This window comes from Xyrauchen texanus, chromosome 18 (assembly GCF_025860055.1).
Source record: "Xyrauchen texanus isolate HMW12.3.18 chromosome 18, RBS_HiC_50CHRs, whole genome shotgun sequence".
Lineage (NCBI taxonomy): Eukaryota > Metazoa > Chordata > Actinopteri > Cypriniformes > Catostomidae > Xyrauchen > Xyrauchen texanus.
Window position 1 is genome coordinate 507,574 of NC_068293.1, and position 19,052 is coordinate 526,625.

General features: G+C 42.0%; 1 protein-coding gene across 1 annotated transcript in view; it reads right to left on the reverse strand.

Annotated features, from left to right (window-relative positions):
• Positions 1 to 10,525: 10,525 nt before the first annotated feature.
• The window catches only part of plbd2 (phospholipase B domain containing 2), a 30,515-nt gene continuing 21,988 nt past the window's right edge, over positions 10,526 to 19,052 (reverse strand). The window contains exons 11-12 of the mRNA XM_052148739.1: positions 15,337 to 15,499; positions 10,526 to 10,934 (exon numbers count right to left, since the gene is read on the reverse strand). Coding sequence (XP_052004699.1) covers positions 10,764 to 10,934; positions 15,337 to 15,499 — 334 coding nt within the window. The 3' untranslated portion in view covers positions 10,526 to 10,763. The remainder of the gene's footprint in view (positions 10,935 to 15,336; positions 15,500 to 19,052) is intronic.

Here is a 19,052-nt window from a genome sequence, read left to right on the forward strand (position 1 = left end):
GATGGCAAGCAATAAAGATTCATACATCAAGTTCGAAAGAATCCTCAAACTGCTCACTGAGACCAAACGAGTAGATGAAAATGATTGTGATGGGGGGGATCACGTGATACTTGCAACTAGATAGACGCACTTTTTTCGCTTCCCCACTGGGTCGACGTAAAATAACTATTTGAAGTAACAATTTTGCCGTGTGATTCACCGCAACTGCTGTAATAAGTGTCAAAATGTCCCTGGACAACTTTTTTGCACCGCCCGCATCGAGTAAGAAGAGAGACGGGCGAAAGAAAACTGCTAGCAAGACTAATGCTAATAGCACTGCTAACGTAGCATCTGCTGCTGCTAAACAAATCGACACTGAATACGAAGAGGCTGAGCGTGATACGGAGCAGGCGGCTACAGAATGTGAAGCGGAGCCGGAGGATGTTATCCTCCAAAGAGATGATATATTAGTTGAGAGAGTAACCACCAACATCGCTGAGATGCTAGACACCAAACTTGCTGCTGTTGTTAAACCAGTTACGGAACTGTCTCAGAAGCTGGACGGCATTTTGGAAAGAGTGACGGATATAGAAAAGCGCGTATCTGATCTTGAGCACGTGTCAACGGTGACTGAGCCGAGACTGGAATCTTTGGAAAACGCTCTCAAAAAAGCATTGGAACGCCTTGATAATTATGAGAATCAAAGTCGTCGCCAAAATATTAAGATCACAGGGCTTAAGGCTGGCTTTAAGGGTGAAGATCCAGTTACGCTCCTTGAGAAATGGATTCCTGAAGTTTTGGATATGCAGCAGGACAGGGTCAAGATTGAGAGGGCCCATCGCACGGGACCCGCGCTTGGAGGGGGAGAGAAAAGAGGCTCTCGAGCGGTCCTAGTGAGATTGCACAATTACGCCGATAAACAGAAGATCCTTAATGCAGCGAGAAACAAAGGCAGGCTGACAGTGGGCGGTCAGGAGGTGTCCTTCTACCAAGATTTTTCGGCTGAAGTGATCAAGAAGCAGCAAGAATCGGCAAACGCGCGGCGGAGGTTACGGGAAGCGGGCATCAGATACTCTTTTGTGTACCCGGCCGTAATACGGATCTTTCAGCAGAATGGGACTACGAAAGCACTTTCCAATATGAAAGACGTCAACAACTACATTAAAGAACTGACTGAGAGATTAGACACAGGTAAATAACTCAGACTGTGTTCCGCTAATAGCAACGTTTGGCTATTAATAAGCTCCGATGACAAATGACAGAACCTAAAAAGCGTTGAAATGAGCGCTTTGACAAATAATACTGGGCCTCATTTTCTGTTATTTTAGGTTGTGGGTTAAGACACTCAAGTTGTCTAAATGTACGTTTTAATTTGGTATCATACGGCTTGTTACACTGACCAGCGATTCAGCTGGGAAGGTTTTTTGTTTTATTTTTTCTTTGCAATGTTTTTCTGGCTCGCAAGCACCCCAGCTGGATACTCCTTAATAAGAGTATGACGAAGTTTGTTTTTGGTTTTTGTATATTCCACCTTTTAACAGGTTTGTGGATATTTAGGTTATTGTTTGTTACTCCAAGCTGTGTGTTTTGTTTTTGCTTGGGTTTTTTTTTTTTTTTATGATTTCTTTATCAGCACAGACAGAGTTAAAGATTGGGATGGGACTAAATATGGTACTAATTTCTACTCTTTTGAATACAGCATTAAGTACATAAAGTATAGAATAGGTAGTAATGAGTATTAGAATTTGTACTTGGAATGTTAAGGGATCCAATAATCCAGTGAAAAAAGAAAGCTATCCTAAACAGTCTAAAAAAGGACAAAATCCAAATAGCCTTTTTACAGGAAACACACCTCAGCGACAATGAACATAAGAAATATCTCCGGGAGTGGGTCGGTCAGGTTTATTGCTCATCCTTTTCAACAAGTAGGAGGGGGGTAATAATACTGATACATAAAAACTTGCCGTTTGTTGTTACAGACACATATAAGGATACAGAGGGGAGAATTGTTTTAACCAAAGGAATGCTTTATGGGGAAATTATTTTGCTGGGTAGCATCTATAGTCCTAACGTAAATGATGATGATTTTTCTGCCTTACTTTTTGACCGGCTGGTTGAGATGGACTCCTCAAACATTTTGATAGGAGGTGATTTTAATTGCTCTCTTTGTCCTTTTTTGGACAGGAGTCCAGCTAGGAGCAGTCAGTCTAAAAGTGCAAGATCGCTTAAAAACGCACTAGAGGAAACCGGCCTGTTAGATATTTGGAGGCATTTAAACCCTTCAACACAAGGCTTTACATTTCACTCCTTACCTCATTCATCAATGTCCCGCATTGACTATATATTTATTTCGAGACATTTGGCTCATCTAGTGGAGAAATCAGATATAGGAGTTATTGCCATTTCTGATCATGCTCCTGTTAGTTTAGAGATGCAACCGCCCAGACCACTAAAGCGAACTATTTATTGGAAGTTAAACAGGCTATTACTTTTTGATGACAATTTTATTAAACTATTAGAAGAACATACCGATTTGTATCTAAACATCAATGACAAAGAGGACGCTGACCCTAGAATTGTATGGGATGCTTATAAAGCCTATATGAGAGGGGTTATAATCTCATATACAAGCTGTAAAAAGAAGGAACGAATAATAATACAAAATGACCTTGAAATAAAAATTAAAAGACTGGAAAAAGAATATTATGCATCAAAATCAGACAAAGTCCTTAAGGAATTAAAGACATCCAGGGACATGTTAAGTGACTTAGTGACAAAGAAAGCTGAGAAGGATATGTTATTTGTCAAGTCAAGTCAAGTGGTTTTTATTGTCGTTTCAACCATATACAGTTAGTACGGTACACAGCAAAACGAGACAACGTTCCTCCAGGACCATGGTGCTACATAAAAACAACAAAGGACCAACATAGGACCACATGAGACTACACAACGAAATAAAATACCTATATAAACTACCTATATATACCTATATAAAGTGCACGTGCAAACATGTGCAAAAAGTACAGGACAGTACAACAAATTACTGACAATGACCAGGACAATAGACAGTGCAGTGCCGACCAGTACTCAGTAGTGCAAAAAGATGACAGTTTCTAAAAAAGTAAACATAACATACTATGAGATAGTGTTCTATGCACATAGCAGTTATTGAGGTAGCAGACAATTATAAAGTGACAGTAATTAAAGTGCAACTCAGGACACGTGTGTGTCAAACCAGTCTCTGAGTATTGAGGAGTCTGATGGCTTGGGGGAAGAAGCTGTTACACAGTCTGGCCGTGAGGGCCCGAATGCTTCGGTACCTCTTGCCAGACGGGAGGAGGGTAAAGAGTTTGTGTGAGGGGTGTGTGGGGTCGTCCACAATGCTGGTTGCTTTGCGGATACAGTGTTTTTTGTAAATGTCTTTGATGGAGGGAAGAGAGACCCCAATGATCTTCTCAGCTGTCCTCACTATCCTCTGCAGGGCTTTGCGGTCCGAAACGGTGCAAGTCCCAAACCAGGCAGTGATGCAGCTGCTCAGGATGCTCTCAATAGTCCCTCTATAGAATGTAGTGAGGATGGGGGTTGGGAGATGTGCTTTCCTCAGACTTCGAAGAAAATAGAGACGCTGCTGGGCTTTCTTGGTGATAGAGCTGGTGTTGAGGGACCAGGTGAGGTTCTCCGCCAAGTGAACACCAAGGAATTTGGTGCTTTTGACGATCTCCACAGAGGAGCCGTCGATGTTCAGCGGAGTGTGTTCACCTTGTGCTCTCCTAAAGTCAACAACCATCTCTTTTGTTTTGTCGACATTCAGGGACAGGTTGTTGGCTCTACACCAGTTCGTCAGCCGCTGCACCTCCTCTCTGTATGCTGAATCGTTGTTCTTGCTGATGAGACCCACCACGGTCGTGTCATCGGCGAACTTGATGATGTGATTCGAGCTGTGCATTGCTGCACAGTCGTGAGTCAGCAGAGTGAACAGCAGTGGACTGAGCACACAGCCCTGGGGGCCCCAGTGCTCAGTGTGGTGGTGGTGGAGATGCTGTTCCCGATCCGGACTGACTGAGGTCTCCCAGTCAGGAAGTCCAGGATCCAGTTGCAGAGGGAGGTGTCCAGGCCCAGCAGGTTCAGCTTTCCAATCAGGTGCTGGGGAATGATTGTGTTGAATGCTGAGCTGAAATCTATGAACAGCATTCGAACGTATGAGTCCTTATTGTCTAGGTGGGTGAGGGCCAGATGGAGGGTTGTGGTGATGGCATCGTCCGTTGAACGGTTTGAACGATACGCAAACTGCAGTGGGTCTAGTGAGGGGGCAGCTGGGTCTTAATCTGCCTCATGACGAGCCTCTCGAAGCACTTCATGATGATGGGTGTAAGTCGCGACGGGACGGTAGTCGTTGAGGCAGGACACTGAAGACTTCTTTGGCATGGGGATGATGGTGGTGGCCTTGAAGCACGTTGAAACAATGGCGCTGCTCAGAGAGATGTTGAAGATGTCGGTAAGAACATCTGCTAGCTGGTCTGCACATCCTCTGAGCACTCTGCCAGGAATGTTGTCTGGTCCAGCAGCCTTCCGTGGGTTGACTCTACGTAGAGTTTTCCTCACATCTGCCGTGGTAAGACAGAGCACCTGGTCATTGGGAGGAGGGGTGGACTTCCTAGCCATCACGTCGTTCTGCACTTCAAACCGAGCATAGAAGTCGTTCAGCGCATCTGGAAGGGAGGCATCTTTGTCACAGGCAACTGATGTTGTCCTGTAGTTGGTGATGGCCTGGATGCCCTGCCACATGCGCCGCGTGTCACCGCTGTCCTGGAAGTGACTGTGGATTCTCTGGGCGTGTGCGCGCTTTGCCTCTCTGATTGCCCGTGACAGTTTGGCCCTAGCTGTTCTTAGGGCTGCCTTATCGCCTGCTCTGAAGGCGGAGTCTCGGGACCTCAGCAGCGTGCGCACCTCCGCAGTCATCCACGGCTTCTGGTTGGAGCGTGTGGTGATGGTCTTGGAGAAAGTGACATCATCAATGCACTTGCTGATGTAGCTGGTCACTGATGCTGTGTATTCCTCCAAGTTGGTAGAATCGCCATATGTTGCAGCCTCCTGAACATGTGCCAGTCAGTACACTCAAAACAGTCCTGAAGAGCAGAGATGGCTCCTGCTGGCCAGGTTTTCACCTGCTTCTGAAGCGGTTTTGTGTGTCTGACCAGCGGTCTGTATGCTGGAATTAACATAACAGAGATGTGGTCTGAGTAGCCGAGGTGGGGGCGGGGCTCCACCGTGCACGCCTGGGATGTTTGTGTAAACAAGATCAAGCTGTTCAGCCCTCTCGTTGCAAAGTCCACATACTGATGGAATTTAGGGAGCACTGTCTTGAGATTTGCATGGTTGAAATCTCCGGCGACAATAAACAGTCCGTCGGGGTGAGCGTTCTGCAGTTCAGCTCATAGCCCCATACAGTTCACAGAGCGCTTCCTTAGCGTTAGCGCTGGGGAATGTAAACTCTGGTTATGCAAACAGTGGTGAATTCCCGTGGTAGATAAAAAGGTCTGCATCTAACAGTCACAAGCTCCAACAGCGATGAACAGTAACTAGAGACTAGCATAGAGTTCTTGCACCATTCCGTGTTGATGTAAACACACAAGCCACCACCGCGAGTCTTACCGCAGAGAGCTGTATTTCTGTCGGCACGAAACGAGGCGAGCTCGTCTAGCTGAATGGCGGCATCCGAACTCTGTCGCTGAGCCACGTCGCCGTGAAAACAAAGACGCAGCAGTCTCTAAACTCACGCTGCGTAGCCTGCTGGAGTCGGATATAGTCCAGTTTATTGTCCAGGGAGCAAACATTTAAGAGCAGGATAGACGGGAGAGCCGGCCGGCTAGGGTTTGTTTTTAACCTAACATGGACCCCGCCCTCTTTCCGCGCTTCGCTCTCGCACACCGCTTACGACGTCCTCTCCCCGGCCACCGGCATCAGGCGACGCCGAGGGCTGGAGGCCTGGTCTCCGCAGCAAGCCGAGTACGCGTAGCGCCTCCTGCAGGTCATCATGCAGCTTGGTTTTTGCATGAGTCTTATATTTCAGTAGTGTCTGGCGATGGTAGACACGAACACCGGTTGCTCCGATGTCCATGTGTTGCAAAAGTCGGGCTTTTTTAACAAAAATAGCACCATTGTGGATCCGGAGTGGCCGCTGCGTGCTACCGCGCCGCCATCTTGGATCATAAAGTTTTGCACAACAAAGACTATTTGAATTTGGCAATAAACCAAACAAATTCTTGGCAAGGCTGGCAAACAAGCTCCCCCTAAATTCTTTATTACGGCAGTTAGGGATGAGAATAGTCAGCGTCATATGGATAATAAGCACATTAATGAATGTTTTAGACAATTTTATGAGGAACTATATAGTTCTGAGACTGATTGTGACAAATTAAAAGATTGCCACTTTCTAAACAGCTTGAATATACCACGACTAACCGTAGACCAGGCTAACTTACTGGAAGGTCCCATTACATTATTAGAAATTGATACAGCCATTTCATCACTCCAATCGGGCAAATGCCCTGGAGCTGACGGATATCCCGTTGAGTTTTTTAAGGTTATGAAAGGCAAGATTAATAAATTATTACAGAGAGTATTTAATGCATCCTTTGAACACTCAAGTCTCCCGGGAACTATGTATATTGCCAATATTACAGTAATACCAAAAAAAGATAAGGACCCAGAACTGCCTTCTTCCTATCGGCCGATAAGCTTGTTAGGAGTAGACATGAAAATATTGTCAAAGGTGTTGGCCAATAGATTAGAGCGGGTTGTATCAGACATAGTAAGCACAGACCAGACTGGATTTATTAAGGGTCGTCTGTCCTCAAATAATACAAGATGCTTGATTAATATTATCAATCATCTTAATTACCATCAAATACCGCGGACGCCGAAAAAGCTTTCGACCGTGTCGAATGGGACTACATGTTCGAAGTGCTAAGAAGATTTGGTTTTAAACCCACTTTTATAGACTGGGTGAAGATCTTGTACAAGATGCCTGCAGCCTCTGTCTTGACAAATGGTCTTTTGTCCGTACCATTTAAACTTAGACGCGGTACTGCTCAGGGCAGTCCTTTATAACCTTTGCTGTTCTCCCTGGCTATAGAGCCGCTTGCGATAGCCGTCAGACAGAATATAAATATAGGAGGAATTTTAATAGGAACAAAACAGCACAAAATTTTATTATATGCCGATGATATTCTTTTAACTTTAACAGATCCCGATAAATCAATTCCAGCACTGGTTGATTGTATTAAAGAATTTGGACAAATATCAGGGTATAAGGTAAATTTTGAAAAGTCAGAAATAATGCCCTTAACAAACAGTGGTCAGGTCGAGCCTGCTTATGTTAAACCTTTCCGCTGGGCACCTAAAGGATTTAAGTATCTAGGAATAAAAATCACACCCAAAATTGGTCAGCTTTATGCAGAAAACATCAATCCTTTAATTAGTCACATAAAAGAAAAAGTTACAAGTTGGAAAAAGCTTCCTTTATCAATGCTTGGTAGGATTAACCTTACTAAAATGGTACTACTTCCAAAAATTTCTTATCCAGTGTCAATGCTTTTTGTGTTTTTAAATCCAAATGATCTTAAGGACATTAATAAATTGATATCAGACTTTATCTGGGCAGGCAGAAAGCCTAAGCTTAAAATGGATACTTTACATCTTCCAAAACAACAGGGTGGGTGGGGCTTACCAAAGATTGAGAACTATGTACTGTCTATTCATGCTAGAATTGTTTCAGTATGGGCAGATGAACATGATGAGACACCTTGGCTTGAGATTGAAAAAGTAATTAGTCAACCCTTCTGTCTTATAAACTTATTAGATAAACGTGTAAGAGAACTGCCTCCTGCTGTTAAAGACAATTACCTAATTAATAATGTTATCAAGACATGGAGTATTTTGAAGAAAATATTTGGGAAGTCCAAGGCTCTTAACTTTTTTGCAATTCTGGTAGATACCCCAGATTTATCAGAAGGGGCGCTGGTCTCAATCTCAAGTCATGGCAAGAAGCTGGTATTAGGAGAATGTATGATTTGTGGGACAAAGGTAAATTCAAGACATTTGAAGATATAAGATCTCGATATAATATACCTGCCAACGATTTCTACAAGTATTTCCAGATCAGGCATTACGTAAAATCAAAGACTGGATCTCTGGAGCTACCAACGAACTGTTACTTGCTTGAAAAAACTCTACTGGACTGTCGGAAACGTGGACGTTTTGTGTCTAGATTCTATTCTGAGTTACAGAATCTAACGGTAGACAAACTGATACACTTACGAACAACTTGGAATATGCTGCTTAAAGTGTCAATTGACTCTGAGTCGTGGGAGGAAATAGTAATACTGCCCTCTAGAATATCAATCTGTAATAGATACAAAGAAATGCAGTTCAATATTCTACATAATGTTTACATATCACCTTATATATACAGTAAGTACACTCCAGGTGTTTCTCCGAATTGTCCTAAATGTAACTTAGCTAAAGGCACTAGATATCACTGTCTTTGGGAGTGCAAGAACATCAAGGTATTTTGGCAGGCAGTATGCAGTGAAATCAGTTTGGTGATAGGACAGACAGCCCCACTCAGCCCACTCATGTGCCTACTGGGGCTTATACCTGACCATCTGAGAGCTCACAAAGAGACTGTTCAGTTTCTCCTGATGCTGGCTCGAAAGGCTATAATGACCAAATGGGTTGGTAGCGACGCCCGCTCTACTCAGATGTGGAAGTCTCTGATATCTGAAGTTGTAACTCTAGAAAGATTGAGGTATTGTCTCAATGGTAAATTACACCCGTTTAAAAATGGGAGAATATTTTAAAGTGTCTGAAGATTAAAAGGTCGTAAACACAAAATGGATATAATGTATGTACAACCATATGACGAGATGCTGTATGTAAAATGGAAATTGTCCACGTGCCCATAGATATGGTTATTTATATCGTTTTCTGTGCTGTTTTTTTTTTTTTTTTTTTAGTATGTTTTGTTTGAAATAACTAAAATGTTTAATAAAAAGAATAAAAAAAAAAAAGAAAGAAAATGATTGTGATGATATTCTCAAACAGTACAGGAAGTTCATCAATGAGACTTTGCCAAAGAGAAGGGCAGATTTCACTGACTTCAATCCTGCCACAGTCCAGGTAGATACACTATTCTATTAAACAATGGTGTACTCTCACATCGAAATACAAGTGTGGAGAGAGGTTTTTCAGTCAATAGACAAATAAAGGTTGAAAACATAAAGGAAAGCACTTACAGCGCACAGCGTCTTGTGTGTGATCATTTGAGGTCAGTGGGGGGAATTGATAACTTTTTAGTAACTAAGGCCTTACTTCAGAAGAAAGCAATACCTCTCTCATCTTGAGGAGCAGAAAAGAAAACCATAGAATGGAAAACTCTCTCTGATGAGATCGATGAGCTAAAGAAAAAGAGAGCACGCCACAGAAAGATGCCTCAACCATAGAGTAATCTGCTGATGACCTTGCATTAAAGGCAGAAAGTGTAGGGAATCTTACCTTCATTGCCCAGTCAAACAGTCTCAGACAGTCTGCAAAAATGAAATGTGAAGATATAAAAAGACTGAATGATGACAAACAGAAAATCTGAAAGCATAAACACCATAAGATTCATTTCTGTAGAAACAGTATTTAACGGGTAAAAGCAAACAAACCAAAAAAAAAAGTGTGTATGCGTGTTCCTGAAGGGTAGTTTCATATTTCTGGATTTAAAATACTTTTTTGTCTGGTTTTTGTCTGCTCAGTGCTCAGCACAATGTTTTCTTATTATAGGTCATGGAAATTCAGCTTTTTAGTCAGTGAAAGTTAGGGAATGTGACAATTGCCTGAGAGTGGGAACCCTGCACATCATTAAACAACTCACATTATTACATTTGTTCAATTTCCAATCAAATTACTACTATAATATTTTCCTTGATATTGTAATTAATAAAATTACATTTTTGAATTTGTAAAATTCTGGCAGTTATAATTCCAAATAAATAGCAGTGCACGTCTCTCTCCACCCATTTAGCTACCGTCCTAAGCAACTGCCTTATTAGACTATTTACACACAACCACCACGAATAACCCAAGCTTTTATCACCAACATCTGGTGTTTGGATAAAAAAAATGATTAATACTGGATCATTTCACCTCTTCACGCTGCTTTTTGTCCATGTGATTGTCTGTTATCAGACCTGTTCAAGTTGCGGTGTCTGTTCAGATCGTCTGCAAAGATTTCCAGCCAAATATCCAAAATCCTATCGCCCACCTCCAAGATCATTCAAACACACTTTTACTTATGGCTAGCACTCTTAAAATAGGGCACTAAGTGTCTTTAACTATACTGTACTTCAACTTACTACTTAGAAAAATTGACCTACACAACAGGGGTCTGAAAACTGCCAGTATCTTAAAAAGCAAAACATATTGTCATGTGCTCTTCATTTTTTAATCTGTTGAGAAGAGCGCTTGTAAAAAATGTAATTTTTGACAAAATAGATGAGGAAACAGAACATCTTTATTTTTCTTTTCATTCCAAAGACACAGAACATTTAAGAGAAATATGCGAAGAAAAAAAAAATCATAAACGTGTAACATATCACAACAGTGTAAATCACAAAACACTTATATCCGGATTCTTACTAAAAAAATACTTCGTTTTTTTTCTTCCTGAGATGGCAGTCATTATATTGATAATCAAAAGCTGTCCAAATGGGACGTGTGATAAAATAAAACTCTTTATGCTATGTGGACCATTTGACATGAACTGTGCTGAAGTCCCAGCGGTCTGGATGGCCCATATGCAGGAGTTTGCTGTACGGAGAGCTGCTCCACTGGAACACGGGCACCTGATCCCATGTAGGACCACTGACGGCCAACAGCTCGAACTGCTTCAACATGGCATAGGACGTCATCTGCAGGAAGAAATTAGGAAATATGAAAATTACTATCTGTAATACTTCACAGAGAACAGTTTTAAAGGGTCACGAAACACTACGTTTTCTTGAAGCTTCGTATGCGTTGCCCATTATGCAAGTAAACTCAGCAAAAAAAGAAATGTCCTCTCACTTTCAACTGCTTTTATTTTCAGCAAACTTAACATGTAAATATTTGTATGAACAAAAAAAAAAACAACTAAGACATAAACTGATCAAATTTCACAGACATATGACTAAAAGAAATGGAATAATGTGTCCCTGAACAAAGGGGAGGTCATTATCAAAAGTAACAGACAGTATCTGGTGTAACCACCAGCTGCAATAAGTACTACAGTGTATGTCCTCCTCATGGACAGCACCAGATTTGCCAGTTCTTGCTGTGAGATGTTACCCCACTCTTCCACCAAGGCACTTGCAAGTTCCCAGACATTTCTGGGGAGAATGGTCCTAGCCCTTCACCCTCCGATCCAACAGGTCCTAGATGTGCACAATGGGATTGAGATCCGGGCTCTTCGCTGGCCATGGCAGAACACTGACTTTCCTGTCTTGCAGGAAATCACTCACAGAACGAGCAGTATGGCTGGTGGCATTGTCATGCTGGAGGGTGATGTCAGGATGAGCCTGCAGGAAGGGTACAACATGAGGGAGGAGGATGTCTTCCATGTAATGCACAGCATCGAGATTGCCTGCAATGACAACAAGCTCAGTCTGATAATGCTGCGAGACACCGCCCCAGACCATGATGGACCCACCACCAAATCAATCCCGCTCCAGAGTACAGGCCTCGGTGTAACGCTCATCCCGTCGACAATACGCGAGTCTGACCATCACCCCTGGTGAGACAAAACTCCTCCTCATCAGTGAAGAGCACTTTTTGCCAGTCCTGTCTGGTCTATTGAAGGTGGGTTTGTGCCCATAGGCGACGTTGTTGCCGGTGATGTCGGGTAAGAACCAGCCTTACAACAGGCCTACAAGCCCTCAGTCCAGCCTCTCTCAGACGATTGCGGACAGTCTGAACACTGGAGGGAGGGATTGTGCTTTCCTGGTGTAAGTCAGGCAGTTGTTGTTGCAATCCTGTACCTGTCCTGCAGGTGTGATATTCAGATGTACCGATCCAGTGCAGGTGTTGTTACACATGGTCTGCCACTGAGAGGACTATCAGCTGTCCTTCCTGTCTCCCTGTAATGCTGTCTTGGGTGTCGCACAGTACGGACATTGCAATTTATTCCCCTGTTCACATCTGCAGACCTCATGACTCCATGCAGAATGCCTAAGACACATTTACGCAGATGAGCAGGGACCCTGGGCATCTTTCTTTTGGTGTTTTTCAGAGTCAGTAGATCTCTTTTGTGTCCTAAGTTTTTATAACTGTGATATTAATTGCCTACTGTCTGTAAGCTGTTAAGTGTGCATGTTCATTAATTGTTTATGGTTCATTGAACAAGCATGGAAAACATCGTTTAAACCCTTTGCAATAAAGATCTGTAAAGTTATTTGGATTTTTAAAAATGTTTCTTTAAAATACAGTGTCTTAAAAAGTGGCATTTCTTTTTTTGCTGAGTTTACAATGGCATTTTAGTGCCACATCAAAATCAAAAATGTACTATTTTGGAATAAATACATAGTATTACAAGAATAAAGTCATTTTACAACAATAACAATATAGCATTATGAAATCAAAATCATAATATTCTGAGAATAGGTCGTAAGGAAAGAAACATGAAAGTGATGTGGTGGACGACAGCAAAGTGGAGCGTCTGGGTATTTGGATACAGTAAACACCACTAACCAGGCAGATAACATTGCTATACAACATTGATGTCAAGTTAGCCGAGCTGAATTTATGGGAAGTTTTTGGAAAATCTCAGTGAATGAGGTGTGCATTAGAAAAAGAAGTTAACTTGCGAGACGTCTCATAATGCTGTGACTTCATTCTTGAAACGTTGACTTTATTCTTGCAAAAGGCATGTTATGAGATTATTCTCAAAACATTTAGACTTTATTCTTATAATACTATGATTTTATTCTATAATTCATGAGACGGGCACTTTTTTAGCAGGTCAGGAGCATTGGTCGTGAATATGAAATTGCATGATCCAAAAGTACGAGCCAGCTGCATATTTTCCACAGCAAAGCTGACAGCGACACAAATGTGTGTGTGCAACAAGCGGTTTTAACAGATGGACCAATCAGATTTTATTTGAAAAACGCTGTCTGGCACGATTCGATTGCATCACAAACACCGTTCGTCCTGACTCATTATAATGGTCGCAAAAGCACACTGACATATATTTTTAAAAAGCACAGACAGTCATTTATATGTGCATTAAATTGCAGATACACATGTGTATTCTGCTTAAAATTCCTGTTTGTCATATGCAAAGTCTGCATAAGATACGGTTTGTGAGAAGCTACACAAAGTCTGTCATTTTTCAGATTTCTGTGAAAATCTTGACGATCTTTGCACATTCATGAGCTTGTTGACAGTTGCTTAACATTTAGTGCTAAAAACTATTTAATTTTCAATGAAGTTCCTACTGGAGTCCGGTCTCGAGACCAACTATATCAATTGTCTTGGTCTCTTCACAAACTTGTCATGAATTTTTGCTCCGTCTTTACTCAAACATTTGTGGTGCATTGAAAAGATGGAACGGCAATGTGGCGGGGCCGGGTCGTGATCCTACACACCCGGTCCCGTATTAGGCTAATCAAGCATCCTGAGAGGGATAAAGGTCGACTGCAGAGGATTGTGCGGGAGAGAGAGATCGTTTACGGACATGCCCGTCATGTGTGTGTTGTTATCATCTTTTGTTTAAGTTTATTATTAAAATATTATTTATATCAACAAGCCAGTTCTCCTTTCCATTGATCACATTACACTCCTAAACGATCTCTCTCTCCCGCACGATCGACCTGCAGTCGACCTTTATCCCTCTCGGGAGGCTTGATTAGCCTAATACGGGACCAGGTGTGTAGGATCACAACCCGGCCCCGCCCTGCCACAGGCATTTTCATGAAAACGTCTCCTTTCGAAGGCTGGCGCCAGGTGTGATGCATCTTTTGTAGGACAGCGGTATACAGAGCATCCTCAACTTCGAATTAGCTTTGATTAAACAATTTGGCCTTAATATGACAGGAAACAGAATATAGCATAGCTGCTATGACAGCACGAGCGCTCCGAGTGAGTTATAATGATGATTTACTCCTTTGTACTCCTGTACTTCAACTTGGGAATTAAAACTACTTTTTACACATCATATTTTTGGGTAAATCCACATCATTTTTTCAGATAAATCAATTGAGTTTCCTTTAAAGCAAATAATTGTGGGTTGTGAGTGCCAACGAAGGATCCATCTCTTGCGTTTTCCAAATTCCTCCAAATTCGACAGCTGCATTTGTGTCCTACTTGCTTTTCTGAAATGACCCTTACAAAAAAAATCTACAATTCTGGCAACTTGCCACAAATGTGCCGCAAATTTGCCACTTATTATTTTCCCATACAAATGAGGTTGTGATTCACCACAACTGTTTGCCAGAAGTTTGCAGCTCTTCACCGGTAGTAGTGAAGCTGCAGCAAGCCTTTGGCAACAATAGACAATTTGATGCAAGTTTGCCGCAAAGCTCATTTGCATATTAAAAATATCGGTGTCGAATTTGCAGCAAATTTGCTATGATGTCCCAATTTTTGCAAGGGAAGACTCTGTGATGTATGCCACTGACGAATGCGACCTCCGGAGCACACAGCCTTTGAAACGAGACATAGCCCTTGTGTGCTCTGGTCTGGAGTAATATTGTAGAGTCTGGGAGAATTTTCATTTTTGGATGAATAATTTCTTTATATGCAGACATGCAGAATGTGTATCTCCATGTTTATTCATAAGTGTCTGCCTTCTGTAATGGGTGCAAAACTGTAATGTATGCAACTTTTCCTAAGACCTTTATTTAATATTAGTCATATTCAATGTCCAGGAAAATCACTGAATGCAACAATGTTAACAATAACCTTCCTTATAATAATAATAATAATAATAATAATAATAAAAATAATAATTATTATTATTATACCGTAACAGCAAAAAACATAATAAACTTGTTGAATACGTACGCCACGATGTTAGGAATTTCCTACTGATGTGATTTTTTTTAAAAATTCAGTTCATTGAAACAAACCGTTCTGAATCTACCGGGCCAATTAGTTAACACTCTCCTAACCCTAACCTGAGAAACAGCAAGTAAGCCTATCATAAGTATATTTGTGGCATTTACTAAAATGTGTTGAACATATAGCAACAAATAACCAATGAAAGAAATAGGAAATATGCTTATGACTTCTTGTTCACATGACAACATTTAATTCTCAATACACTTAATTCCTGACCTTCATGTCCGTTCCACCGTGCGGCCGCTGCTTCAGAGCTCCAAACGGATACGAGCCGTTGGCAGGGTTCAGGTCAGAACGAGCGGAGATGGAGTTCTCTCCATTCTGAATGGGATCACAGTCATCACAGCAGGACAAGGGGTCATCTTTATAGTTATTATACCTGTGGTAGACAGACACACACAGAAGTAAAATGAAGAAAGCAAGCCATATAAACTGAATAAAGAGAATTCATTCCTCTGCATGGAGAATTATAACAATGAAAAAGGAATATAAATGGCTTGAAGTTGTCACTAAAATCAACATGGCCAAAAGCGATAAGTCCTTTGACGTGTACTCTGTTAACTCATCAACTTGACTACACTCTTGTTAAAATTAAATATCTAACATTTAACTCTGTCTAAAATTTGAATTGCTTCAACTGAGTTCTCTCTCTATTGTCCACCTCCCCAGCACCACCTGTCTACAGCTGATTCAAGAGGATTGTATGCATGTCTAATTGTGCTGTCTCAACTCAGCATATCGGTTGGTTTTGAAGTCGTCGTACTTCCTCTGCAGCAGTGTAAGCAGATTTAGTCTGCCAAGACCAAACCTTATAACTTGTTATATCCATTATAATACCTTAAAACTTATTCATGTCTGAACTTGTTTTAACTGCTTTTGAAACTGATTTTGCTTCCGAACCCAGATTTTACATTGCACATCAAGTTACATCCCAACAAAACACACAAATAGTTTATTGTACAAAAGTAGATTAAAATAAAATAAATCAAACATGGAATAATCCGGTTAATATTAATAATATTTATATTTCCACGAACTGCATCTGCCCAGTAATATGCAAAATTATTGTTGGGTTTGTAAACGACTCTTGTGTTTCAGTGGTTTCAAGAATATTGGCAGCCGCACAAAACATACTGCAGTGCTTTCAAACCATAATTATCCTGGCTGAAGGTAAACCTGTATTTAATGTAGTCTTGGACAAGTTTTCTTTTAGTTTGCATGGTTTTGTTCCTGATATTCGAGGAGGAGGACATCACACAACCTTGCATCCCCTAGTCCATGTTGGCATCTGCTTAATTTGGTTAGCTTCTACCAGGTGAAAGATCAGCTTTATTGGATGCACGGTCATTGACATAAAAAAAAACTAAATTGGAAAGTGTTTTCTCCCCAATTTGAAAAGTTGAGAGTTGTTACATAGCTCATTTTTAATGTTTGCATTTAGCATTGTTTTCTCCTGCACCTACATTTAGCAGACGCTTTTATCCAAAGTGACTTACAGTGCATTTATTACAGGGACAATCCCCCTGAGGAACCTGGAGTTAAGTGCCTTATTCAAGGACACAATGGTGGTGACTGTGGGATTCGAACCAGCGACCTTCTGATTAACAGTTATGTGCTTTAAGCCCACTACGCCGTCACCACCACTCCACTTCTCTTTTAAAACATAAATTATATCGTTTTAAACTCCACACATAGTTCTTTCCATAAGAATTGTTTAGTGTAAAGCATGTTGAACATTAGGGGGCAGGTGGTCAAATTCATTAAGTGATGAGCTGTTTCATCACAAAACCAGTTTATTCAGCACACTTAAGCATCTCCTCCATAAACATCCATTAAAATAATAGCTTCTCGTCTCCTCGCTAGTGTACCGCCATAGAATGTCTGTGGGAGCACCGCATTACGCTATTTTAGGCTAAATTTGTAGGCTCCACTATTGGAGGGATTCTGGTTTAAACATGTTTTTCTTACCCATAAAAATCATAGTAACCACAAAAAAAATCTGAATCATGGTTCCTACAGTCATGGTTACTTCAATATAACTAAATATAGTAAACCATGGTACATTTTACAAATAGGGTGATGACATTCAATTAAACATACATTTATACTTACTATACACCAATAACACTGGAAAACACACTCTTATAGAACTAAATCGAAATATCAAGTCAAGTCAAGTGGTTTTTATTGTCGTTTCAACCATATACAGTTAGTACAGTACACAGCAAAACGAGACTACGTTCCTCCAGGACCATGGTGCTACATAAAAACAACAAAGGACCAACACAGGACCACATGAGACAACACAACAAAATAAAATACCTATATAAAAACCTATATATACCTATATAAAATGCACGTGCAAACATGTGCAAAAAGTACGGGACAGTACAACAAATTTCTGACAATGAACAGGACAATAGACAGTGCAGCGCCGACCAGTACTCAGTAGTGCAAAAAGATGACAGTTTCTAAAAATGTAAACATAACATACTATGAGATTGTGCATAGAATACTTAGCAGTTATTGAGGTAGCAGACAGTTATAAAGTGACAGTAATTAAAGTGCAAATCAGGACACGTGTGTGTCAAACCAGTCTCTGAGTATTGAGGAGTCTGATGGCTTGGGGGAAGAAGCCGTTACACAGTCTGACCGTGAGGGCCCGAATGCTTCGGTACCTCTTGCCAGACGGGAGGAGGGTAAAGAGTTTGTGTGAGGGGTGTGTGGGGTCGTCCACAATGCTGGTTGCTTTGCGGATACAGTGTTTTTTGTAAATGTCTTTGATGGAGGGAAGAGAGACCCCAATGATCTTCTCAGCTGTCCTCACTATCCTCTGCAGGGCTTTGCGGTCCGAAACGGTGCAAGTCCCAAACCAGGCAGTGATGCAGCTGCTCAGGATGCTCTCAATAGTCCCTCTATAGAATGTAGTGAGGATGGGGGTTGGGAGATGTGCTTTCCTCAGCCTTCGAAGAAAGTAGAGACGCTGCTGGGCTTTCTTGGTGATAGAGCTGGTGTTGAGGGACCAGGTGAGGTTCTCCGCCAAGTGAACACCAAGGAATTTGGTGCTTTTGACGATCTCCACAGAGGAGCCGTCGATGTTCAGCGGAGTGTGTTCACCTTGTGCTCTCCTAAAGTCAACAACCATCTCTTTTGTTTTGTCGACATTCAGGGACAGGTTGTTGGCTCTACACCAGTTCGTCAGCCGCTGCACCTCCTCTCTGTATGCTGACTCGTCGTTCTTGCTGATGAGACCCACCACGGTCGTGTCATCGGCGAACTTGATGGTGTGATTCGAGCTGTGCATTGCTGCACAGTCGTGAGTCAGCAGAGTGAACAGCAGTGGACTGAGCACACAGCCCTGGGGGCCCCAGTGCTCAGTGTGGTGGTGGTGGAGATGCTGTTCCCGATCCAGACTGACTGAGGTCTCCCAGTCAGGAAGTCCAGGATCCAGTTGCAGAGGGAGGTGTCCAGGCCCAGCAGGTTCAGCTTTCCAATCAGGTGCTGGGGAATGATTGTGTTGAATGCTGAGCTGAAATCTATGAACAGCATTCGAACGTATGAGTCCTTATTGTCTAGGTGGGTGAGGGCCAGATGGAGGGTTGTGGTGATGGCATCGTCCGTTGAACGGTTTGAACGATACGCAAACTGCAGTGGGTCTAGTGAGGGGGGCAGCTGGGTCTTAATCTGCCTCATGACGAGCCTCTCGAAGCACTTCATGATGATGGGTGTAAGTGCGATGGGATGGAAGTCGTTGAGGCAGGACACTGAAGACTTCTTTGGCATGGGGATGATGGTGGTGGCCTTGAAGCACGTTGGAACGACGGCGCTGCTCAGAGAGATGTTGAAGATGTCGGTAAGAACATCTGCTAGCTGGTCTGCACATCCTCTGAGCACTCTGCCAGGAATGTTGTCTGGTCCAGCAGCCTTCCATG